The sequence below is a fragment of the Euleptes europaea genome, chromosome 19, assembly GCF_029931775.1.
Source record: "Euleptes europaea isolate rEulEur1 chromosome 19, rEulEur1.hap1, whole genome shotgun sequence".
NCBI lineage: Eukaryota > Metazoa > Chordata > Lepidosauria > Squamata > Sphaerodactylidae > Euleptes > Euleptes europaea.
The window spans coordinates 990,317-1,015,342 of NC_079330.1; the positions used below are offsets into that span (position 1 = coordinate 990,317).

The 25,026-nt window shown below is 52.9% G+C and overlaps 1 protein-coding gene across 2 annotated transcripts in view; it reads left to right on the forward strand.

The window, feature by feature from the left end:
- Nucleotides 1-20,331, forward strand: part of ARHGEF10L (Rho guanine nucleotide exchange factor 10 like) — a 60,304-nt gene extending 39,973 nt beyond the window's left edge. For both annotated transcript variants that reach the window (XM_056865596.1, XM_056865595.1), the window contains 4 exons: nucleotides 1,224-1,369; nucleotides 12,364-12,538; nucleotides 19,038-19,160; nucleotides 19,784-20,331. In XM_056865596.1, the coding sequence (XP_056721574.1) occupies nucleotides 1,224-1,369; nucleotides 12,364-12,538; nucleotides 19,038-19,160; nucleotides 19,784-20,319 (980 nt within the window). In that variant the 3' untranslated portion in view covers nucleotides 20,320-20,331. The remainder of the gene's footprint in view (nucleotides 1-1,223; nucleotides 1,370-12,363; nucleotides 12,539-19,037; nucleotides 19,161-19,783) is intronic.
- Nucleotides 20,332-25,026: the final 4,695 nt, after the last annotated feature.

The window sequence follows — 25,026 nt, forward strand, 5'->3', positions numbered from 1 at the left end:
CTCGTAGGGCGCAGGCTGGCTGTGTGTCTGGGCAGCCCAGGATGGCTCTCCCCCCCCCTCCTCCCGTCTCTGGGCAGTGCTTTTTTGACAGTGATTTGTCTCCCTCCTTCTCCGTGTTCCATTAACCACCCACAATCTGCAGCTCGTTGCCCTCCTGTTCCGGGGTTATGAGCGGATGTTTACGTGGAGCTTCAGACTCCGCTTGGCAGTGTATTGCTTTTTATTAATTAGCTTTTGATAAGCCAGTTATGGCTTTTAATTAGAGCATGTGTAGAATGGGGGGGGGAGACTGTACCTCCCAGGCAGATGTAGGAACACGAGCAAAGGTTTAATCTGATGCTTATGTCTGCCAAGGGCAGGGCCGACGCGACTGCTGCTGCCTACAGGTATCTTAACAAATAGTGGAAGAGAACCTTCGAGGCTTCCTCCGTATGCGGATGCTTTTATTGTATTTCATTTGAAGAACTGTGTGCTTTAGGTGGGATGGAAATTACCAGCAAAGTGTGGCGAACGGTGAGTGAGGTCTGCTAAAGTTCCTGCTTCCCCGTCACTGATGTGTCCCAAGCCCCTCCCTCATTGAGGAGGGGGTTTGAGCCAGCCAGTGGGGAAGAGCCAGAGCAAGGGGGACTGTGTCCCCATCCCTTCTTTGGTGGGTGGGGGGAGAGGCAGGAAGGATGGAGGTCTGAATGCCTGTTGGGCTTTTGGACTCCCGAGGAAGGTGCTCTTGGCACATTTTATGAGCTTGATGGCAACAGAACTCTGCATCGAATAGGCTGAGGACGTGTTCCTGCGGCTTGCCACCCAAGCCTTCTTTCCCCTCCATCACATACCACTGACATCCCAAATGTTAGCTATATGTGGTTGTAACAGTCAGCAACAGAATGTTGTCAAATGGTGATTTCTGCAAGGGAAGTGAGAGGTGTCAGCAGGACCTGATCGTCACATTACAAGTCAGCTCTTCGACTGAAGAGGCAATAATCATTGTGGAGATCTTTCTTCTTGCACACATTGGGGGGGGGGTTTGTCTTGGTATGTCTTGGAAAAGCCTTGACAGACGGAAGGCTGTGGAATCCCACCTCCTGCTCCTCCTTCCTCTCTCTCGCTCTCCCTTTCTGCACCTGCCTCGGCCCCTGTCCTCTTTGGCTGAGGTTTCCACTCGCGAGTCTCTTTCCTCTCACTTTCCTGTTGGTTGATACCTGATTTTTTTCCTTGTCTCATCACAGGGGGCCTTTGGGATGTGGCAGCCGAGCCCACCTGCTTGACAGTGGGCCTGGCACCGGTCCGAACTCTGCTCACCTTGGATGATGCCATTTGGGCCAGCTGTGGCAACCAAGTCACTGTGTTTGATGCTGCCACTCTGAAGGCACAGGTAAGGCCGTTGGTCCTCATTTCCCGCTGGGGCAGGGAGAGCAACAGCTGTTTGGAGCACACATGAAAAGGCGGAGGCTGGGGGGAAATTGCCTTGTGCTCATGGCTCCACAGTCTTGATTGTAGCTGAGCTTGCTGTTGTGGTCTTTTTCTGAAGGCTTGGGAACAAACAGCCCCCTACAAAAGTAACCCATGTCACAGAAGAGAGGCTGTGTGGGTCAGAATATCCAGAGGTTGATGCCCTGTGTGGCTGAGTGAAGCATTGGCTTCCCTCTGCTTTGGGACAGGAATGGTGTGGTCTGAGTCTTCCACAAAGCGCCAGTTCTTGGCAAAGGGTTCAGGACGGGGAGGGGCCGTGGCTCAGTGGTAGAGCAGCTGCTTGGCAAGCAGAAGGTCCCAGGTTCAATCCCCAGTGGCATCTCCAGTTAAAGGGACCAGGCCAGTAGGTGATGTGAAAGACCTCTGCCTGAGACCCTGGAGAGCCGCTGCTGGTCTGAGTAGACAATACTGACTTTGATGGACCAAGGGTCTGATTCAGTATAAGGCAGCTTCATGTGTTCATGTGACGGGCTCTGTAGGAGACGGGGCTGCCTGGTGGCTTTGGGTATCTCCAGAAAATGCCTTTGTCTCCGTGTCTGAGCAGCAGCAGCAGCCATACTGCACAGCAAGGCAGTGGCGGAATGGGGGCTGGGCAGGCCTGGACACTGGGTGCGATCCAGCAGGAAGCTCTACTGCACAGGCCCCATGGACATGAGTGGTGGGTACGCAGGAGAACTTCCTGGTGAATTGGGTTCATGTTCACTTTGTGCACATGGCCCTTGTGGCGTGCCTTGGTCTGTCCCCATGCCTGGGGGGCTGTTTTGCCCCTGAGAATAGCCCAGGGTAGAGTGAGATCAGTACCCTATGAGTAAACCCACCCAGCTGCACAACTCCTCTGATCTGGCCACTGTGTGGCACTGTTGCGGCATGTGAACAGTGCGGTTACAGAACTGTTCTGTGGGCATTTCGTCCGGCGCTTCCGCCTCAGCGTTGCCCCCTCCCTGGACACCCTTTCGGAACAGGAACGGGCCCCGCAACCGCAGCAGAGGAGGATGGTGGGACATCTTTATTGATGCTGCAAATTTCCTAGTTGACTGGCTGTGCGGCTGGTCGCTGCCTCCCTCTGAGCATTTCCCTTCTATTATTCATGAGGCCAACACACCACCGGCACTCAGCCCGGCTGAACTGTGCCCGCTCGGGCCTCGGAGGTCGGCTGCAGGATCGTAAAACTCTCCGTGGGTGCAGAGCAGGGGTTGCTGGTTACAAGGCCTCTGTCAGCATGTGGGTGGCGCCTGCTGGTCAGCTTTGCCCGTCTGCAGTGTTCCTCTGGCTCTTGTCCCTAACTAGTTCCAGGCATTTCATCCCAAAAAGGATATTGCAGAGCTGGAAGTGAGGAGCTGAAACAATCAAGGAGTTGGAAAAGGCTACAGCATTCGGAGCTTTTTAATCTGGAAAAAAGATTGCCCTGCAGGTGGGGGAGAGGATGGTGGTTGTAAAGTTATGAATGGTTTAGCAGGGCGCTGGGCTGCGTCAGCTGTGAGTAATCCCAACAGCAGTCAATGCTCCGTCTCAAGCCTGCGCTCCCAACAGGAAGAACCCCGGTGTCTGCAGCTGCTCATTTCCGATTAAGCCCTGGGGCAGGACCCCCCCTCACTTAGTCTCAGGTCACCCATCCGTGAAACGGGCACAAGCACAGCCCCTCTCGTGGGGGGGGGGTTAGGAGGAGCCAGGCAAAAAGCTGCATTTGGGGAGTGGGTTTTCACGAGGCGTGTTGCTGAGGGCTCGTCATTTCGAGTGCAGTGAGGGCCCCCTCCCCCATTTGGAGACGGCATGGATGCAGCCTGGTGTTGGGGTCTTACATGCAAATAGTTCCAAATTGTGTGAGCACCTCCCCGCTCCCCCCAAAAAATTATGGCCCAGCAATCCTCTCCCTCTAACCAGTTCAGTTTTCCATTTGTGCGCAAGAGATGTTACCGTCCTTCTAGGAAAGGCAGGGTCTTCGTAATGAATCCCCACGCCCTGTTTCCACTGGGGGAAAGGGCTGTGAGATACCTCCAAGCACCACCAGCGTTGACTGTGCCCAGAGCTGTCCTGGCCTCTATTCTCTTCTTGCCCGCCATGAGCCCCCACCCTCAAATGCGTTGTTTTCACAAGGCAATAAAATCCCTGCCTTCCGTGGGATAGCTTGTGTGTATGTGTGTGTGGGTCCTATTTGCTTCTCCCCTGGTCTTTTGGGAGACCCTGGAGACGCCTCACCCGCATCTCCCCAAAGGCAAAAGCGGGGGTGGGGGTCGCAAGCGGAAAGCTGGCAGTTCCACAGTCTTTTTAAAAAAAAAACTTTCTGTATGCGTGCACACATGCACTCTGTGGGAGCCAGGTGTGGCGCATCAATAAATCTTTGGTGCACCTTCTGGAACTCTCTGTGCAGCTGTGCTTGGCTCCATTGCTCTCATTTGTGGCCCTCTTGCATCAACAGCCCTGTTAAAATTGGAAAGAAGAAGAAGAGGGTTTTTTTATGTGTGACTTTCTCTACCACTTAAGGAAGAATCAAACCGGCTTACAGTCACCTTCCCTTCCCCTCCCCACAACAGACACCCTGTGAGGTAGGTGGGGCTGAGAGAGTGGTGACTAGCCCAAGGTCACCCAGCTGGCTTCGTGTGTCAGAGCAGGGAAACAAATCCGGTTCACCAGATTAGCCTCCGCCGCTCATGTGGAGGAGTGGGGAATTAAACCCGGATCTCCAGATCAGACTCCACCGCTCCAAACCACCGCTCTTAACCACTACACCACACTGGCTCCCAGCCCTGCCCAGGGAGCTGGCCTTGGGCCCACAGCGCCCCTCCTTTCCTTGGGGCTGGTCACAAGGTGGGGAGCTGCCCACATTAAAAGGTTGGCCGTTTCCCCGCTGTTAGGGATTGAATGGGAATCTCGGCCGCCCTCTGCACGTAGCTGGATGCAGGCGCTGCAGCAGCCATCTGTTTATGCCACCGGCCCGCCGTGGTTGACTAGGCGGAGGTGTGACCTAGTGGGGGGGGGTCTGTGTGTGTTGAGTAGAGGGGGGCATTGCTGGGCCCCCTCCCCAGGCAGCTAGCAGGCAATGCGTGAAGCTGGGCAAAGGCCAAAGATGACTGCAGCCTACCAGGCCCCGGCCTGTGAGCCTGTTTGTCAGTGGATGGGAATTGTGTGCACAGGTATCGCAGCACCTTAAAGGAGTTGCTTTGTGGAAGAAGGGGAATCCGTGGTTGTGTGGTGGGGAGGAGGTGCTTGAGTTGGCTTCGATCGTGAGAAGAAGCAGGGTTAAGTACCTGACTTCTTTGGAGCCATGTGCAGAGTGCATTGTCCATGCTGCTGAGTAACCTCAGCGCTGGGGGCAGGGGAGCATCCAACCACCAATATGGGTGTTTGTGTGAACTTGGTTTCCCTGCCTGTGTGAGTGAGTGTACGCTTGCCTGGCTGTTATACAGGTGGTCAACTGTATAAAGGTGGAGGTTTGAGTACATGGAAGTACATGGAAAGTTAAGGAGAGGGGCTGCGGCTCAGTGGTAGAGCATCTGCTTGGCATGCAGAAGGTCCCAGGTTCAATCCCCGGCAGCTCCAGTTAAAGGGACCAGGCAAGTAGGTGATGTGAAAGACCCCTGCCTGAGACCCCGGAGAGCCGCTACCGGTCTGAGTAGACAATACTGACTTTGATGGACCGAGGGCCTGATTCAGTATAAGTCAGCATGTGTTCATATGTGTGCTGGCTGTTTTGCTGCTCAAACTCCCCCCCACCTACCCCCCAGCACTGCTCTGTGAGAGTTCGCTTAGAAGCTGCTTCTCTTGCAGCTAAGGACAGCTTGGTGTGTTACTTCCCCTTCTTGAAGCTGGCTACGAGCGTGGGGGGGGGGGGAATTCAGCAATCAGCGAGGCAGCTCTGCCCAGCAAGCACAGGAGAATAGACGCTGATGAGCGAAAAACAGAGCAGTCGCTACAAGGCTGTGAGCATGTGGGGGGGGGCAGCTTAAACAGACAGGCTGCAATCCCTGTTGGGGTACCACCAGGCCTTAGAAATCAGCAGTGGTATCCCACCTCTCCACCCCCTCCCCTCTCCAGCATCCTTCTAATTTTATTTATTTAATTAATTAGATTTTTATCCCACTCTTTCCCTGCCAAAACAGGGCTCTTTAAGCTGCCCTTGGAGGTCTCCCTCTGGAATAGGCTCCCCCAAGCCCCTGTTCCCATGTTCCATTTCCGGGTCTGTAAAATGGGGACAGCGTTTTCCAACCCCAGATGCCCTGCCTGTGGCGAAGGTGCAGAAAGGAGGGCATGCTGCCTGGGAGAGGAGCCCCCCCCCCCCCGTTATCCTGGGTCCTTTCTCATCCACAGCTGCTTTTGAAAAAATATTGTTTAGCGTCCAGGTGTGCGTGTTTCCAGCCGGACGGAGGCTTGGGAAACCTGCTCAGACTTTTCCAGGTGGTTTGCTACCAGAGAGAGATGTGGCTTGACAGTGCAGAGATCCCTGGCACGGTTCTGGAAAAGAAACCACTCATGCTGCAGAATGTAACAGGGAATATCGGTGGCCCCTGTCTGGCCTAAAAGACAACTGCCAGGGACACCACCGGCAAGTCAAAGGAGGTTGTTTTCCAAATGGGAAAGGGAATAATGGAAAACCATTTCCAGGATGTGAAAGATTAAACTGGGCGTGGGGTCTCTTTTCAAACTTGGCAGGAAAGAACAGTAGGACACTCCTGGGTGTTTAGAGGTTTGTCACACATGTGAGTTACTGAGTCTGCCAGATCCATTCTGGGAGGTCTGAGCTCTTGGCCGCAGAGTTTCTGAAGGTAAAACCAGACAGGATGCTTGCTGTTCCATGACCAGATCTTCAGTGTGTTCTTCAAATTGCAGATTTAGGGGAGGGGCTTGTGGCTCAATGGTAGAGCATCTGCTTGGCATGCAGAAGGTCCCAGGTTCAATCCCCGGCAGCATCTCCAGTTAAAGGCACTAGACAAGTTGGTGATGTGAAAGACCCCTGCCTGAGACCCTGGAGAGCCACTGCCGGTCTGAGTAGACAGTACTGACTTTGATGGACCTAGGGGGCTATAAGGCAGCTTCATGCGTTCGTGTGTGTTCACTATAGCTGGTGTGGGGTCCCTTGATTCAGATTGGAGTCACCATGTAAGGTAGTGGAGTCAGATCCTGTCTCCCTGTGCTGGTTCCCCAGCCTCTAACATTCCTTTGGAACTGCGGTTTGCCCTCTAGAGAAAACCATATGGGGGGGGGAGTATTTAGGATCTGGAAAATAGCCCAGGGAGATAGTAAACCCCACTGCCCCATGCTACTGCTCTGATCTGAATCGGGGTCTCCTGCAGCTTCTGTTTTGGAGTTAAAACAGTGCTGGAGATCCTTCTTCCTGTGCCTCCTCTGGTGAGAATTATGGGGAGTGGTCCCAACTGGTAGGCTAGGTTGTGGCTCCAAACAGAAACAGAAGAAGACACGCACACACACACACACACACACACAAAACATCCTCCCAGATCAGAAGAAAATTCTTAGTGTGTGTGTGTGGGTGTATTATAACCCATGGGCCCATGAGATGGCTTCGCACTAAAATGTTATCACCGTTCACAGCACCATAAAAACAGCGTATCGGAAAACTGAGCAGCAACAGACGGCACCGCAAGAGCCAGGCAAGACGTAGGAGCCAGGAACTGCCTGTCTTGCCCAAAGCCTGCTGGAGTCGCCATCTGGGCACCACTGAAGGGGCCAGGGGAGTCTCCTTTGGGAGGAAGTTTTACCATTCAGGGACCACCACAGGAGAAGCCCCGTCGTCTGCTGGTGGTTGGGGATGCAGAGCAGAGATTGTTTGGGGCTCAGAGTTCTCTGAAGAGCCACCCCTCTGTCCCAAACAAGTGACAGCTCTTTGTGCCGTTCAGCACTGAGGTATACACATATTCTGGTGTATATTTTTGATTAAAAACCAGCAGGAAAAGAGTTTGACAACTAGAGAAACTATCTGAAATATCATGCCAGTGGGTCACACACACACACCCAACAGCATTGAAACTAAAATACAGAAACTATGCAAAAAACATCTCAACGCGTTTTCTTTCCTCAAGGCAGAATATACACATGCTCAGGGGCAGCCCCTTCCTTTTTATTTGTGCAGAAAACAGTTTCTGGGGCAAATTTTCGATGAACAAATTGCAAGGAAACTTTCCTGATCCCCAGAGAAGGAGCCCCATCCCCGGCAGTTTGGCAGGCTGGCTTTCTGTGTGCAGAGAATCAGTTTGAATGGGGGAAGCCATGTCAGAGGGGTACAGCTTAGACCCAGACTGTGAAATCTCTGTGGGCCAGAAACAAGGCAGCTCTTCGTCTGACAGTTCTTGAGATGACCAGAGATGGGTCTCCTCCTGGCTTTTATTACCGTGCATTTTGGTATTTTATTTCTCATGATCCTGCAAGCTGCTACAGCCAGTTGGGAGAGGACTGCAAATTGTGGCCCCCAATTTATTTTAGCACAGTGGAAGCTTGGCTGGCAGGTGGGATGGGGGTGGACTTCGGGCAGTGCCAGTTCAAGGAGGCAGAGGCAAAAGGCACCTCTCGGGGTCCCCTTAACGTGTAGGAGGGAGCCGTGCCAATGGAGGATCCTCCCCCTGATGCCGCGCCTGACCTTTTTGGGTCTCTGTGCTAAGAGAGCTTGGCACCACTGTTGGGATGGCCTTGGTGCCCCAGCCTTGCCAACCCCCAGCCCTGTGGTCAGTGAGGACTTTCTGATGATCCCCCTTGACAGATGTAGTCTATTCTCCTCCTCCCCCCCACCCCTCACAGGAGAGGCTGGCACACAGACGCTGCGTTGGCACCTTGACGCCTCCTCAATACTAATGTGACTTTTTATACCTCTTCTGCCACTCTGTGGGATTTATAGGAGCTCTGTTTTTATATAGACATTTTGAGGTACATAAATGCGGCTGTTGCCGCCGCAGGTAGGGTTGTGTCAGCATTTTCAATGTAATATTCAGGATTTTATAATGCAGACAATAAATGGCCCTGCTGGGATGCTGCAGAGAGGCTCTGTGTCCAAAGCAGAGGGGCTTTGGCTGCTCTGGAAGTGCCACGGGCACATGGCGATGAGCAACGCAGCCTTGGGAAGGACGTGGAGAGCAGCAGTGACCAGAGCAGGGTGCCGGCTGCATCCAGGTGTGGGGAGCTGGGAAAGGAGGCCCGGATCACAGGGGCAGGGGGGCAGTCTGGAGACCCTTGAGGGGAAAGGCCGGGTGGCTTTTTGTGGCAACCGTTTGCCCAGAATGCAGCGGGTCTTGGAGCCATCGATTGAGCTGCGGCACAAGGCTGGCTTCCCATCGTCCGGCTCCCTGGATGAGGAGGATTCTGGCCAGTGGTTCTGGCTTGAGCTGCCTGTGTTTCCTTCTCTCAGCTGTCTGCCTCAGGCTGGGTGCGAACGATGCATTGAGCTCAGTATTTGAGTTGCTGACATTTGCGGGAAATGTCCCAGAGGGGCATGGCGGTGGTGGAGAGCGTCTTCCCCCAATAATCCTGGCGGTTTGGTAGTCCAGAGGTGTACAATCTACAAAGGAAGTTCCGGTGAGGAGGGTGGAGCTGAAAGGGTGACCCCTCCCGACTCACTCAGTTACCCACCAGTAGCACTGGCCTCTTTGCCCGGGGGTGGGGTGGGGGGCTTCAGCCGTCTCTTCCTGAAATGAAAGTACAGTCGGAAGAAAATGCAAAAAGGCCTCCACTGGTGGAAGCGGAGTTTTCATTCCTCTGTCTTGCTAAGAGCAACTGTGGGAGATTCACAGAAATGGGACAGAGACTCAGAAGCCTCCTTGAGTGCGCAAAATCAGCCAGCTGCTGCTGCTCTTATTGTTGTTGCTGTTATTATTATTTAATTATGGCATCTCTCATCATTGGTGAAATCTTATCCAGAATACACAAGGCTCATGAATGAATGAAGTGAACAGTCTTTCTCTCCAGTTGTTCCTGAATGGCGAAGAGCAACTATTGGGCCGCCTGGTCTTTTTTTGGAGAAGGAAAGAAGCCTGCAGCTTATATTGAGCTCAGTGACCTGCCTCTGCCTTGCCTCTTCGGGAGCCCCTGCTTCTCTCGTATCGGAGGGAGTCAGCTTGGGTTTCTCCGCCCAGAGCGCAGGATCGGTGCCCGACTGTGGGCCAGACGCTGGGGATTGGCGCGGAAGGGCTGCGCCTATCGCGGCCGCCGCCGTGCTTTGAACGTTCCTGTGGCCCCCTTGCCCCACTTTTCTTCAGTGGCCTTGAAGCTTCTTTGGATAACTGAAAGTGTAATCTGCAAATATGTGAAGCGTGCAGGTGGGGCTGCCTCCCTCTCCCTACTGCCTCCCCCCACCCCTGCCAACCTTGAGCACGTCCTTGATTCTTACCGGCCGAGCAGCGCTTCAAAAGCCGCCGTTGCCTTGCCGGTTGCCGCCGCCGCTGCTCCGCGCAACTTCTCCTGTTTCCTACCCAGCCTCTTCTGCATCCCTTCAGGGGAAATCTGTAATGCAGGAAAAGGTCAGAGCCAGAGAAAGAGAGCCGGCTCCTGTGCAAGAAAATCCCCCTGGAGGGCTGTTTCTTGTTGATAGGTTTTCAAGCGGAGATTTTCTCCCTCTTCCCCAGTGGGCAGTTTCCAAAGAGGCAAGCCCTGGGGCTCGATCTTGCCTGGCAGGAGCACACGGCACCCTTCCCCCTGCCGGGCTGAAGCACGAGCAGCAGCGATCAGCACCCCCCCCCCCCCCCGTTCGGGGTTGGGCCGGAGCAGGAGCCTTGCTAAGTTTTTGGGGGAGCCCACACCTTGCCTGGAGAGGATGGCAGGGTCAGTACTGGGCACCTCCAGGTTTAGGAAAGATCTTTATCTCTCCACTCCCTGGCCCTGGAGAGCTGCTGCCAGGCAGTAAATACAGTGCGTGCCCCCTTTTTTCCGCTTGCAGGGCTTCCCCTGATCTGCTTTAGTCTGCCTTCTCCTGACAGATTGGAGGCCATGTGGATTTTCATGGGTGCCTTTTGGCTGGGATCTTCTCCGTCTGGCCACCTTCCTCACACCACCTGCGTATAGCAACTACCCATTTTCTTTTTAAAAAAGAGCTAGTAAAAAAGCTGTTAGGTGGTACAGGTTGGGGGTGGGTGCAGTCACAAGAAAAGTACATAAGAACATAAGAAAAGTCCTGCTGGATCAGACCAAGATCCATCAAGTCCAGCAGTCTGTTCACACAGTGGCCAACCAGGTGCCTCTAGGAAGCCCACAAACAAGATAACTGCAGCAGCATCCTGCCTGTGTTTCACAGCACCTAATATAATAGGCATGCTCCTCTGATCATGGAGAGAACAGGGATGCATCATGGCTAGTTTCCATTTTGACTAGTAGCCATGGATAGCTCTGTCTGTCCTCCATGAACATGTCCACTCCCGTCTTAGAGCCTTCCAAGTTGGCAGCCATCACCACATCCTGGGGCAGGGAGTTCCACAATTGAGCTATGCTTTGTGCGAAGAAATACTTCCTTTTATTTGTTTTGAATCTCTCACCCTCCAGCTTCAGCAGATGACCCCGCGTTCGGGTATTATGAGAGAGGGAGAAAAGCTTCTTCCTGTCCACTCTCTCCATAAGCGTTTTAACCGCTCCTCATAGGGCAGTTAAGAATTCTGCTGTGTCGACAGACCCTGTATTGCTGCTGGGAATGCCTCAGCAATGGCTGCGCAGTGGGGAATTGTTGCTGTACGGAAGCGACGACAGACTCTGCACGCACCCAGAGGCACTCTCTCCATCTTAGCTGCTTCTTGTGGTCGATGACTGAACCCTAGCAGCCCTCCCCCTCCCAATACTCTGGTTCTGAGTCCCGGAAGACCTACGAAGGGCCTGAAAGGAAAATAACTGAAACCAGACATGCGGATGGATTAACTTCTTGGGTAATTGCGTGTTGAAGAGGCCATCTCTGTGGTCAAACCGATTCTGCTTTCGTTTTTTTCTTTTTTGCCAAGGAGGCACTTCAAGATTCAGTAGACTTGTGGAAAGAAACCTTTTCTTTTAAAAAGCCCAGAGGGGATGCGAAGAGAATTGTTTCTGTGGAGTCGAAACAAAAATCCATTTCCTGCTCTGTATTTATATATATATATATTGAATCCTGACAACCAGGATACCACTTCTTGTTATTGGCTTGGTTTAGCGATTTATGCCGTGTCCCTCACCTCTCTTGGGAGGGTGAGAAGGGGAGAGGCGGAGAGTTTGCAAGTTCTGTGACTTTCTTGTCTTGCTCCTGCCATCATGGGAATTGGCCAAGGTAGCCCAGCATTTAGGGATGACCAGCCATAACCAGAGAATCTCCCCCCCCCATCATCTTCTCCTCTAATTTCTTGTGATTTATACCACCCTGAAGCATCTCTTGCAAAAATGTCGTTGGATCTTCTAATTTGAATGTTGAGCAGACTTCTCTGATTTTAGAGGGTTAGCAAAAGATGGATTTACTTATTCACGAGGCTTGAGATTTTTAGAATGTGTTTCTCCAAGGTTTTAGAGTTGAAATGTAGAAGAAGAAGAGTTGGTTTTTATATGCCGACTTTCTCTCCCACTTGAGGCAGAATCAAACCGGCTTACAATCACCTTCCCTTCCCCTCCCCACAACAGACACCCTGTGAGATAGGTAGGGCTGAGAGAGCTATAACAGAGCTGTAACTTGCCCAAGGTCACCCACCTGGCTTCATGTGGAGGAGTGGGGAAACAAATCCAGTTCACCAGATTAGCCTCCGCCACTCATGTGGAAGAGTGGGGAATCAAACCCGGTTCTCCAGATCAGACTCCACCGCTCCAAACCACCGCTGTTAACCACTACACCACACTGGCTCTGTACTTATGTACTTATTTTAGATGGGTGAAAAGCTTTGGATTTGCCCCTTCCCCATTCTAGTCTGTTTCCACTCCAGGCACCGTCTCTGTTTTTTCTCTCCCCCCACCCCACAGCAATCCTTTGAAGCCCACCCGGAGGAGGAAGCCGGCGTCACCCACATGATCAAGGCAGGCAGCGGGGTCTGGATGGCCTTCTCTTCAGGCTCCTCCATCCGCCTCTTCCACACCGAGACCTTGGAACACCTACAGGAAATCAACGTTGCAACACGGACCACTTTTGCCCTGCCAGGTAGGTGGGGTGGGGTGAAAATCATAGAATCAGAGTTGGAAGGGACCACCAGGGTCATCTAATCCAACCCCCTGCACAATGCAGGAAACTCACAACTACCTCCCCCACACACCCCCAGTGACCCCTTCTCCATGCCCAGAAGAGGGCCAAGGTGCCCTCTCCCTCATGATCTTCCTAAGGTCACAGAATCAGCATTGCTGACAGATGGCCATCTAGCCTCTGCTTAAAAACCTCCAGGGACGGAGCACCTCCCGAGGAAGCCTGTTCCACTGAGGAACCGCTCTAACTGTTAGAAAATTCTTCCTAATGTCAAGACAGAAACCCTTCTGACTTAATTTCAACCTGTTGGTTCTGGGACAACAGAAAACAACTCGGCACCATCTTCCATATGACAGCCCTTCAAGTACTTGAAGATAGTTATCATCTCCCTTCTCAGTCTTCTCCTCTTCAGGCTAAATACACCCAGCTCCTTCAACCTTTCCTCATAAAAGACCCAGGGCACCCCCAGACAAGGGGGCCAAGCATGGATTGCCACAGGGCATGTGTGTCCTGAAGAGCGCCTTCCTTGCTTCTACCCTGAGGAGGAGGGGGGAGGTCCTGGCTGCCATTCCAGAGCAGGGCATTGGAAGGTCAGGCCACAGTTGCTGTGTGCAGTGGTGTTTCTGTGTTGCCCGAGCAGGCTGTCCCGGTGGGTGCCAGCAGGTCACCACTGGTCTGGGGAGCCTGGCTGGCCATGTAGCTGACAGACGGCCCCTCCTGCATCATTAAGGATGTGCTGCAAAATTAGATGTGTGGACCAAGGAACAGAGGCTCTGGCTCCTGAAAGGGCTTGGGGCAGGAGGGGCCTCTTGTCAGAACCAAGATTCAGGGAGGAGTGAACTTCTGAGAGGGAGGGCATCTTGGCCATCTGGGCACGGAATAGGGGTCACTAAGTGTGTGTGGCGGGAGGTAGTTGTGAATTTCCTGCATTGTGCAGGGGGTTGGACTAGATGACCCTGGTGGTCCCTTCCAATTCTATGATTTGCCACCCAACGGCACTGTGGCACACCGCGCAAAAAGCACAGGGCAATTCTGGCTTCTTTTTCTGCTCTTTCACTACTGTGTGCTGTTTCGCGTCATTGGTCTTCCATTTTATTCCTCTCCTTGTTTTTCTTCTCCCTCCTTTCTGAGGCCACCCTCTGAAAGCTTCAGTGTAGCCTCTGGGCACTGCAATCCACCAGTTCAAATCTCCTCAGCCACAAAACATGCAGGACGGAGACCCTGTTTTTGGTCAGTCCTCGGCAATCCCATCTTCTACCGTGGGCCTGCCTTTTTGGGGTGGTTGTAAGGTTATTTGAGTTTATGAAAAGATCTGGACACTTAAAAGGTGTGTGGGTTGTGGGCCTTGGTTGTCCATGTGCACGCATGCGCGTTTCCCTTCCCTGGTAGGCCACCGTTTGCCAACTGAGGGTGGTCCCCACTGGGCCATCCCCGAGCCAGACCCCTTTTTTGTGCTTGCCGGCACCTCTGCATAGAGCCTATTCCATCGCAGCTCCACAAAGCAAAATGGCCCAAAGAAGGCATCGTAAATTCTTCATTAATCTTTTCATTTTTTTCTTTGAGCCTTTTAGATATCTCTCTCCCAACTTCAGCACAGAGTAATTGTGTAATTAGTACTAAATGTATTACTCGTGTAAAATGTTCTGTGTCCCATCCCCCCCTTTTTTTAAAAAAGCCCACGTTTAAAAAATTTATTGCTGCTTCTTTCCTTCCCCAGCGTGAGCATTTTTGGTATTAATGCATTTTTGAACTTAAGCTCTCTCATCCTTTTTAACTAGACAGGCCATTAATAAAGTCTTTGCGGAGGGACTCAGCCTCTTAAAAGTTGTATATTCGCAGATATATCGCTTGAGTGGGTCTGACGTTGCAGCGTTAAGTCTTTGAGATAAAATATTTATTTGCCATTAGATTCCCCCCCCCCTTTGAAAGCGGGGCATCTTTCATTTGTCACCATAGCTAAGATCAGGAAGGGTTGTATATTTTATTTTGCATCTGTGACATTTGCATCCTTGATTCAAGGAGCGGGCATGGCCCCCTGCTCATCTTCACAACAACCCTGTGAGGGTGGCTAGGCTCTGCAAGAGAGAGACTGTGTATTTCTGGCTCAAGGTCAATCGGTAACAGGTGCAGCCTGAAGGCAGAAAATCCAAATGATGCCCCTCCCAGCATTAAAACTCAACAAGCTCTAAATAACATTTAGGCCATTTGCTGCCATGAAAATGATGCCCTGAAGTCCGCCTCCTAAGATAGACCTCCTGGCCACAGAGTAGGACATGTCTTGTGCCAGAAGACTCGTGGCTGGGGTGGGCCTTCAAGCCCACCCTCTGTGGTCCCAGCTGTGATACCACAAGTAGGAGTTCCCAGGTCAGAGAATAGCTACAACATCTGGGGAGCTCATGATCAGATGTGAAGCTGCCGTCTGCTGAATCAGGCCATTTGCCCATCAAGGTCAGTCTTGCCCACTCAGGTTGGCAGCAGCTCTCAAGGGTCTCAAGCAGAGAAAGGGCTTTTGCATCACCTGCTCTTGCTGATCTTTTTAACTGGAGGTGTCGGGGACCTTCTGCATGCCAAGTAGAAGCTGTACCACAGCCACGGCCCCTCCCCAGCATGGCCAAAGGCAAGGAGAGAGCAGGTTGGCCAGCTCTGGGTTGGGAAAGACCTGGAGATTTGGGGGATGGAGCCGGAGGAGGGCAGGGTTTAGGGAGGGGAGGGTTTTCAATGGAGTATAATGCCATAGAGTCCACCTTCCAAAGAGGCCCTTTTCTCCAGGTGAACTGATCTCTGTCACCTGGAGATCAGTTGTAATCTCAGTAGATCTCCAGCCCACCACTTGGAGGTTGGCAGTACTACCAGAGAGGGGTGTTCTTTTTCTCAAGCAGCCTCTCTCCAGCCTTCCGTACGCCTCATTGTATGCAGGAGACATTTTGCCGGTTGCGCACAGCCATTGCGGCTGCTGGGTCAAAAGCTTTGCGCATGCTCCCCTCTGCTGGCCTCCGGTTCTCCCCACGTGGAAGGTGGCCTGTGACAGAGGGGATTGTAGCCCACTGCAATGGTTCCCTGCCTTCAGCTGGCCCAGGACCAGGAGAGCTGCCGCCTGCAAGGGTTTCCAGGGGCTCAGGAGTTGTAACGGCTGGATGAATCTGATGGAGGACAGCCAAGGGAGGGGAGGGCTGGGCGTTGGATTCCACCTAGCAACAGGGCCCCGCAGTTGTGTGCATTAGCACAGCTTTGCTTGTTGGGAACAATATTGCTTCTTAACTATTAATGCCGGCAATTACTCCCCTCTCCCCCCGCCCCCTTAGGCTCTCCAGCTCCCACCTTGTTTTATTGACGATTTCATCTCCTTTCTCCCCACAACTCTCCTGGTCTCTCAGAAGCTAATTTGCAATTAAAATGCAGCACCGCATCCCCTGGCTTAATGGGAAGAGGGTGAGGCGTGAGGGGAATCCTAAGCATCGTTCCCAAGGTGGGGCTCCTCGGAGCGCAGGCCCGGCAGCCACCCTGGAAGCGATCCCAAGCGGTGCCCTGCTCTGGCCGGCCTCTTTCCCCGCGGCCCTCGCCCTGAGTTGGCGTCAGCGGCTCGAGAGAGTCCAGGTTTGCCAGAAGGCCTCTGCTTGGCAGGGACCTTCTGGGCTGTCAGGCCCTTGATCGTGTTGGCCTCCCTCCCTCGGCCCAGACAGCCCTGCTAAGGGCAGGATGGCCCTTTCCATGGGAGGAGCCTCTGGAAGCCCACATGTCTGGACTTGAATCCAGACGTGGGACACCTGTCCTCCAGCCCAGGATCCCTGAGGTCAGTTTCTGGCCCTGAGCCCCAGAGGCTGAAGCGGAAGCTGGAAGTTGAAGGCGCTGCGTGGCCCTTCCTCTGGAGTCAGGCTGTCTGGCTCTACACCCAGTGACTAGAAATACACTTTGATACCAGTTCTGGCCAATCCAGAGGCTTCCTGCTTTCTGCTGGCTGCAGAAGCCGACTCTGTTCCCTTCCACACCTGGAAAAGACCCCGAGTCATTGAATTCAAACTCCAGGGCAGCTTGCTGGGTTCAATCCTGGTTTAGAACCCTGAGGCTCTGGGTTTAAGTCCTGCACAAGCAGAGAAGCTTTGGAGTCCAAATGGACCGCAGCGCATTATAGCACGGCAGTGTGACCAGCTCTGGGGCAGACGATGTGAGGATGTTTCATTTGGGCTGTGAATGCGCGTCCTCTTGCCTAGCCCTTGGGGCCTTCTCCATAGGGGAGGGGCCGTGGCTCAGTGGTAGAGCATCTGCTCGTCATGCAGAAGGTCCCAGGTTCAGTCCCTGGCATCTCCAGTTAAAGGGACTAGGCAAGTAGGTGATGTGAAAGGCCTCTGCCTGAGACCCCGGAGAGCCGCTGCCGGTCTGAGTAGACAATACTGACTTTGATGGACCCAGGGTGTGATTCAGTAGAAGGCAGCTTCATATGTTCATCTGTTAAATTAACACATGTTTGGGGAGGGGCAGTGGCTCAGTGGCAGAGCATCTGCTTGGCATGTGGAAGGTCCCAGGTTCAATCCCTGGCATCTCCAGTTAAAGGGACTAGGCAAGTAGGTGATGTGAAAGACCCCTGCCTGAGACCCTGGAGAGTCGCTGCCGGTCTGAGTAGACAATACTGACTTTGATGGACCAAGGGTCTGATTCAGTACAAGGCAGCTTCGTGTGTTCATAGCATGCACCTCTCCCTGCTGTGGGCTTCCTCTTCCCTCCCATCCCTCCCACCCACCTGTGCCTGCTCCAAAGGCAGGTGTCCCTGCCCATCTGCCCGCCAGCCTCTGCGTCCCTCTTCGCTGCCTCTTTGGCTAAGCCAGTGAGACAGGCCCCGGCTGATCAGGTGGGGAGAGCTAATCTGGCCTGACACTGAGAACATGTTAATGTACGGCAGCGAGTTACCCACTTTGTTGTCTGCACGTAGCCGGAAACAACCGGCTCTTCTCCTCGTCATCTGGGGCAGACGCGCCCAGGCGCATGGAACATCTTCGGAAACTGACTTGCTGCCTGTGTGCGTGCGTGCCTGCCTCCGGTGCAAGCCCCCCTGCAGTGGCCCCCGTGATTTCTTGTTTTTATTGGGGGGGGGGTGCGTTAGCCCACCCTTGCCCTCTCGGCTCCCGCAATCCAGTCTCTGGAGAAACCGCGTCTCCTCTCTGGGCTCTAGTCAGCGCGAGATCTGTCTCTAGGAGGCTCTCTTTGGCCTTCTGTCCCGGTGTGCCTGGGGCTCAGGTGGAGGTGCCAGAATGGCCAAAGGGTCACAACAGCCATCGCCACCACCACGCCACCGAATGTTTCCTCTGCCCTTGCTCCCAGGCTGTTCAGGGCAGCCCTCCCCATCCATCCAGCGTGGTTAGAGTAGTGGTTTGGAGCGGTGGACTCTCATCTGGAGAACCGGGTTTGATTCCCCACTCCTCCACATAAAGCCAGCTGGGTGACCTTGCGCTAGTCACAGTTCTCTTAGAGCACTCTCAGCCCCACCTCCCTCACAGGGTGTCTGTTGTGGGGAGGGGAAGGGAAGGTGATTGTAAGCCTGTTTGGTTCTTCCTTAAGTGGTACAGAATTCATATAAAAACCAACTCTTCTTCTCCTTCTTCCTTCTGAGTACCCTGCAAGGTCGGTTAGGCAGAGAGAGAACGGCTGGCCCAAAATCACCCAGGGAGCCTGGTGGCCGAAGCGAGGGTTGGCTTCCTGACCTCCCTGGCCACAAACTAACCCCCACACTACATTGGCTCTTCTGCGACCCCGCCCAGCCGTCCAGATCTGCATCAGAGGCCCTGATCCATATTCTCCCACCCTCAGAAGTGGGGGGTGGGGTGTCTGCCGGGGGCTTCCTCTGGTGCGGAATGCCCTGCTCCAACAGTGCCTTATTGTTGTGTGTGTGAAGTGCCGTCAAGTCACCTCTGACTCATGGCGACCCTAGGAATCAGTGTCCTCCAAAGTGTCCTATCCTTAACAGCCTTGCACAGATCCTGCAAAATGAGAGCCGTGGCTTCCTTTATTGAGTCAATCCATCTCTTGTTGGGTCTTCCTCTTTTCCTTCTGCCTTCAACTTTTCCCAGCATGATTGTCTTTTCCAGTGACTCTGGTCTTCTCATAATGGGACCAAAATACGATAGCTTCAGTTTAGTCATTTTAGCTTCTAGGGTCATTGTTACCTGTTTTAATTTGTCCACCATCTTGGGAGCTTTCTAGAGGGGCTTTTACATGGACGGCTTCCTGGAGAGGTGTGTGGCTGTACTTCCATGGATATTTCCTTCCGGGGGGAGAACGAGCGAGGGCTCTTCATGCTCAAGCAGAAGGGGGTGCGCAATTGCCCTTTGTGTTCTGGGCTGCACAGGCTGGTTGGTGGGTGGCTGGTTGGTGAGGCCGGGTTTGCCTTTGGGTGGGTCTGCGCAGGCCCAAGGCCGGCAACCCCTTCCGCTCGATCCCTTGGGTGACCCTCTTCCCTTCCCGTCACCAGGCCAGAAGAACGTCCGCGTCACCAGCCTCCTGATTTGCCAGGGCCTGCTGTGGGTTGGCACAGACCAAGGCATCCTGGTCCTCTTGCCCGTGCCCAGGCTGGAGGGCATCCCCAAGATCACCGGTGAGTGTCCTCGTGCTGTGACGTCAGGCTGGTGGGCAGGTGCCAGCTGGTACAAGGGAAGCTGTGGCGGCGCCGGCTCTTTCCCCAGAGGTCACCTTGGCTGTTCCCTTGGCTCAGGCTTTGCTTGGCAGCGGGGGGTTTGGGAAGCCAAGTCATTCTCTGTCCGGAGGATTTTTTCCCCCTCCTCCAATTGTTCAGTCAGAATGGAACGTGGGGATTTGCAGCCGGGGTTGGGGCTTCAGGCCAGAGGCAGAGAGACGGGATGACCAGGTGAGGACCAAGTGCTGTTAGCAAGAAACAGGAGCTGGACGAGGCAAGAGACCTTGCTGGTTGGGACCGAGGGGCACACTGGAGCTTCATAGGGCCTGGCAGAGAGGGATCAGCCCTGGAGGTGAGAGCAGGCGGAGGTGGCACGCTGTAGCCAGGATGGCACCGCCAAAGCCCTCTGCCAAGCCTGAAGACAGAGGGTCCGGCTGGTAAGGAGCCGGAGTCTGCCTGCAGGTTCCCCAGCTCAAGATGCCCCCGCCCAGCTTGTTGCCCTGCTGTCTCGGGGTATGTGTGATGAGGTGGGGGCTGAGAGCCTGCCCTCTTTTGCTGATGACGGCTTCCGCTTCCCTTTCCAGGGAAAGGCATGGTCTCTCTCAACGGCCACTGTGGGCCGGTGGCCTTCTTGGCCGTGGCCCTGAGCACCTTGGCTCCAGACATCTTGAAGAGCGACAAGGAGGAGGAGGAGCCAGTGGCAGATCCCCCGTCCACGGAAGAGGAGAAGCAGAATGGCAGATCTCCAGAGCTGGCAGCCCAGGAGAACCCCCCCACGCCGGAGAGGAGGAAGAAAGGCGTCCTCTTGCAGTACCGCCTCCGGTCCACCTCGCACCTCCCTGGGCAGTTGCTCTCCATGAGGGAGGCTCCGTCCGCCGCGTGTGGGAACACGTTGGAGCACACGGAGGAAGACGGATCCATCTACGAAATGGCCGATGACCCTGACGTCTGGGTGCGGAGCAGGCCGTGCGCGCGGGACACTCCCCGCAAGGAGATCTCTTCCTTGGCCGTCATCTCTGGCGGACGAGGCTACCGGAACTTCAACCCAAACGGCAAATTGCCGGCTAGTAGTGAAACTGACAGCACTTTGCTCATGTGGCAGGTCCCTTTGATGCTATAGCCCTCATCTTCCCCCTCCCTCCTCCCTCCTCCCTCCTTTCTCTCCTTCTTCCCTGAGAGTAGTGGCGCTTGTAGTGGATCTGGGCCCCCCCAGAATAGTGGATGGATTTTGCTCTCTGGCTGCCCCAAGGGTCTTTGGAGAAATGGTTTCCTGCTCCGCCCAAAGAGGGGTGCGGGCTTTTATTCCCCCCACCCGAGGCATGTTCTCAAAGGACTTGTTTTTCGGATCCAAGATCTTGTGTTTGGGTAGCCTTTTTTCTCCCTTGAGGTTGTGGTTTTTAAAGACTTTCCAGGTGACATAGCAATTGGCGCACTCCCTGCCAGATTTGGAGTCACCAGAATTGTTTCACAAATGACTTTTTTTTCCTTCCAGAAAGGGGCAAGAGCATTCATGTTTCCATGTGTGAATATGTTCATACGTACATATATATATATATATAATATAATATTGAAAACTGTATATTATTACGTTGTATAAATAAAAAAATCTGTATATATCGGTGCATCTTCAGATGCAGAAATAAAGACATTAAAAAATAACAGATCCGCTGCCTCTTTGACAGCTGGTGCGTCCGTTCCCAGTGGGCTTGAATTAGAATCCTGCAAGCCAAGCACGGGGCTTTTCGTGTCACTAGATGCAGAAAAAGTTCGGAAACGAATGTTGGGTGCAGACAAGTCAGCCATCATCCGCCGCAAGGGAGGAGACATGGGTGGAAGAAGAGGAGACCTGTCGGAGCAGTCCCAGGAAGAGCGGGGGCTCCACCCACAGGAGGTGAGGGAAGGGCAAAGAGGGGCAACGAACATTGGCAGAGGGGATTCGTTCCAGCTCCCCTTTGGATAATCTCGGGCTTTCCCCCCCGGAGAGACTTTCCTGTGCTGTCTCCATTGCTTCTGTGGCTGCTGGAGACATCAGTGGGATAGTAGGAAGGGCAGTTCAGTGGTGGAATCATCTGTTGCCCTGGGATGTTGTCGGTTGTTCCTCCTGGGAGATGTTTAAGTGGAGACTGGACATTTATTCGTCAGGGATACAGTAGGCAGTCCTTCACGGTGCAGGGGGCTGGACTGGATAGTCCTTAGGCCCCTTTCAACTTTTAAATTCTGTGATTCTGTGATCCATCACAGTGGCAACAGGCCCCTGCACGTAGAACGTTTCCCCACATTTTTTCTACCCCATGTCTGCCGCGTCCCCCACTTCTCACACCAGAGGGCTTTTGTGAAAAATCAAGTATTGTATTACACCGTTAATAACGATCTGTTGCATTACTGCACAACTTCTTAGCCTTCATTTTTTTAAAAAACCTATAGCCCTGTTTGTTGTGGAGCTAAAAGAGGAAATGTACAGTTTATTTACATTTTTACTTTTTTTGATGCTTGAAGGAAGTGTCCTGATTCGATAGGAGGTGCCCTGAATGGATAGGAGAACTGGTTATTCTGTTTTTAATATAAGTACTTACAAGCCCAAGGGTAACCAGAGGGAGATTTCTCTTCTGCGGTAGTGTGTCACGTTAGTATAAAAACAGAACAAATACTGTTTTCTCTTAATTTATCTTTAATTCATGTTCAAATTTTGACAAGTTTAATGGATTATTTAACTGATTACAGCCTATATAACTGATGAATATGTCTTTTAATCAAGCAGTCACCCTAACACAGACGTTGCTATTTGTTTGTTTCTAAAACTGGCTGCCGAAATTTTGTCTCAGGCCAAAATGTTAATGTTAAGAAAGTACTCTGGGAGTAATTTGGAGAGAAGCAGCAGGATCTTTGATCATATAACATTTGGGGCATTGTCTGTAGGTTGTTGCTGCTTTCTTTCCTAGAGCAACATTCAAAGAAAGTTTTGGAGGTTCTCTCACTGGCAGAACATCGAGGAGTTTCCCAGGAAGCTGAAATGGTTCCAAGGAGAATTACAAAAACCTCCCTGGGTTTCCTGCCTCCCCAAACTCCGCAGCAGCCTCCAGTGTCCAAGTGAGTACAAATCTTATTGCCTTTACCCTTTGTTTATGCTCTCCAATGTCTTACAAATCTCCAGCACTCCAGGCGTAATTCCTATGCAAGTCCAATAAAACCCTCATAGAAGCACCATAAATAACCTCGCCAAGCAGCAGAAATGTGAATATATTCAAACCCGCACTCAGCAGTTTTCCTCCAGGCATTTGCTATGACTCTGTGAGGTGTGCAGGTAAGTCTGAGAGGAAGCACCTTGGTTCGTCCAGAGAGTCTGGTGCATCAGGAAGGCTAGGAAAGCACTGAGTTTGGGGGGGGGGGGTATCCGCTGGGGAGGTTCTTGCATGCAGCTCGTGGGGGGGGGGTGTCTGGAGGAAGGTTTTGAGCAGGCGAGATGGAGGCCAAGGAGCCTGGGTGAGATTTAGACACAGCTGAGGATGCAGGGTAGGGAGCGAAGGGAGATGAGGAGAAGAAGAACCAGGGCTGGGTCTCTGGCCAAGAGACTGCTTGGGGCAACGTAGTATGGAGGGTGCTGACACCATCAGTGGCATGGGGTGGGGCTGGCATTCCTGCCTTGGCCTGTGCTGCTGCCCCCTGGGTCTAAACAGAGTGTTTGCCACAATACCACGGGGGCACCACCAGCATGGTGTAGTGGAGAACCGGGTTTGATTCCCCACTCCTCCACGTGAGTGGCGAACTCTAATCTGGTGAACCGGGTAGGTTTCCCCCACTCCTCCACATGCAGCCTGCTGGGTGACCTTGGACCAGTCACAGTTCTCTTTGAACTCTCTAGCCCCACTTGCCTCACAAGGTGTCTGTTGTGGGGAGAGGAAGGGAAAGCAAGGCAATTGTAAGCTGCTTTGATTCTCCTTAAAAGGTGGAGAAAGAGCAGGGTATAAAAATTACCTCTTCTTCTTGGTTGGATGGTGAGATGGGGCTGGGGGAGGGCGTTCTTGCTTGGGAGGGCAAAATCCCTTGAACCGGCCCTGAGCAGAGTTTCCAGCGCTGGCACGTGAGGGTTTTTATCAGCCAGTTAATCCCGTCCCAAATCCGATCTCTTGATAACTCCAATTTCATTTTCATTTTAGCCTCACAATGACATTCTCAGCAACTCAACCTTGAAATAGGTTGTCTCAGCTGCCGCTGTCGGAGAAGGACTATTACCAGTTGTACACCAATTCCAAAGCTTATTTTTTTCCTAATTAGACACTAAGTGCATGTACCATTTCTCTCTCTCTCTAACACCCCCCCAAGCACAATATCTGTTCCAAAAAGCATCACCCCCCCCGCACCTTTTCTGTCCCCATCCTCCCCGTCCGATGTCTTGGCAACTGGATACACTTTCGGCTGGTGAAGAAGAAGAGCTGGTTTTTCTATGCCAACTTTCTCTGCCACTTAAGGGAGAATCAAACCAGCTTACAATTGCCTTCCCCTCCCCACAACATACACCCTGTGAGGTAGGTGGGGCTGAGAGAGTTCTGAGAGAACTGTGACTAGCCCAAGGCCACCCAACTGGCTTCATGTATAGGAGTGGGGAAACAAATCCAGTTCACCAGATTAGCCTCCTCCACTCGTGGAGGAGTGGGGAATCAAACCAAACGCAGTTCTCCAGATCAGACTCCACCGCTCTTAACCACTACACCACACTGGCATTAGAGGGGCGAATTTCCTTCAGTTTCTTGAAAGGGTCCCCCACGCTGCATAGCCACCCCAGCAGGGGCTTCAGGCCGCAGTGTGCCTGGGGTTTCAGTGGAGCAGCATGCAAGAGTGCAGCCAGGGATCTTTCTCTGTGTTTCGGAGCAGTGCCTGATTTGATCCTGCGTGACAAGGTGGCAAGTGGCCGGGGTGGGGGGGGGGCTCAGAAGTGGAAGGGGAAGCGACTGATCTAATGCTCTGGCCCCGTCCTGAAACAGACAGTATCTTGTCACAGCAGAGAAGGAATATTTATGGTTGGTGAGTTAGGTACTATATTTCCTCAGGGACGTGGTTGCTCTCAGCTGCGTTCAGGGGCACAGTTTCCTTTAGCAAGATGACTGTACTTTAATATGTTCAAATGTAAACTTGAGAATGGAGGAGGAGAGAGTCTTTTTCATGGGGGAGGGGGCACTGGCAGAAATTTTGCAGTGAACGTGTGACCTCTCTTTGCCCTCCTCCCCCTTCACAGGTGCTCAAGATGATAACCATCTTCAAATACTGGAAGGGCTGTCATAGAAAGGATTGTGCCGAGTTGTTTTCTGTTGCCCCAGAAGGTCGGACCAGAACCAACAGGTTGAAATTAAATCAGAAGAGTTTTCTTCTAGACATTAGGAAGAATTTTCACACAGAGCGGTTCCTCAGTGGAACAGGCTTCCTCGGGAGGTGGTGGGCTCTCCTTCCCTGGAGGTTTTTAAGCAGAGGCTAGATGGCCATCTGTCAGCAATGCTGATTTTGTGACCTTAGGCAGATGATGAGAGGGAGGGCTCCTTGGCCATCTTCTGAGCATGGAGTAGGGGTCACTGGGGGTGTGTGGTGGGGAGGTAGTTGTGAATTTCCTGCATTGTGCAGGGGGTGGACTAGATGACCCTGGTGGTCCCTTCCAACTCTGATTCTATGCTCTCAGCTGCGTTCAGGGGCAAAGTTTCCTTTAGCGATATGACTGTATTTTAATATGCTCAAATGTAAACTTGAGAATGGAGGAGGGGAGTCTGTCTCTTTCATGGGGGGTGGACACTGGCAGAACTTTTGCAGTGGATGTGCGACCTCTCTTTGCCCTCCTCCCCCT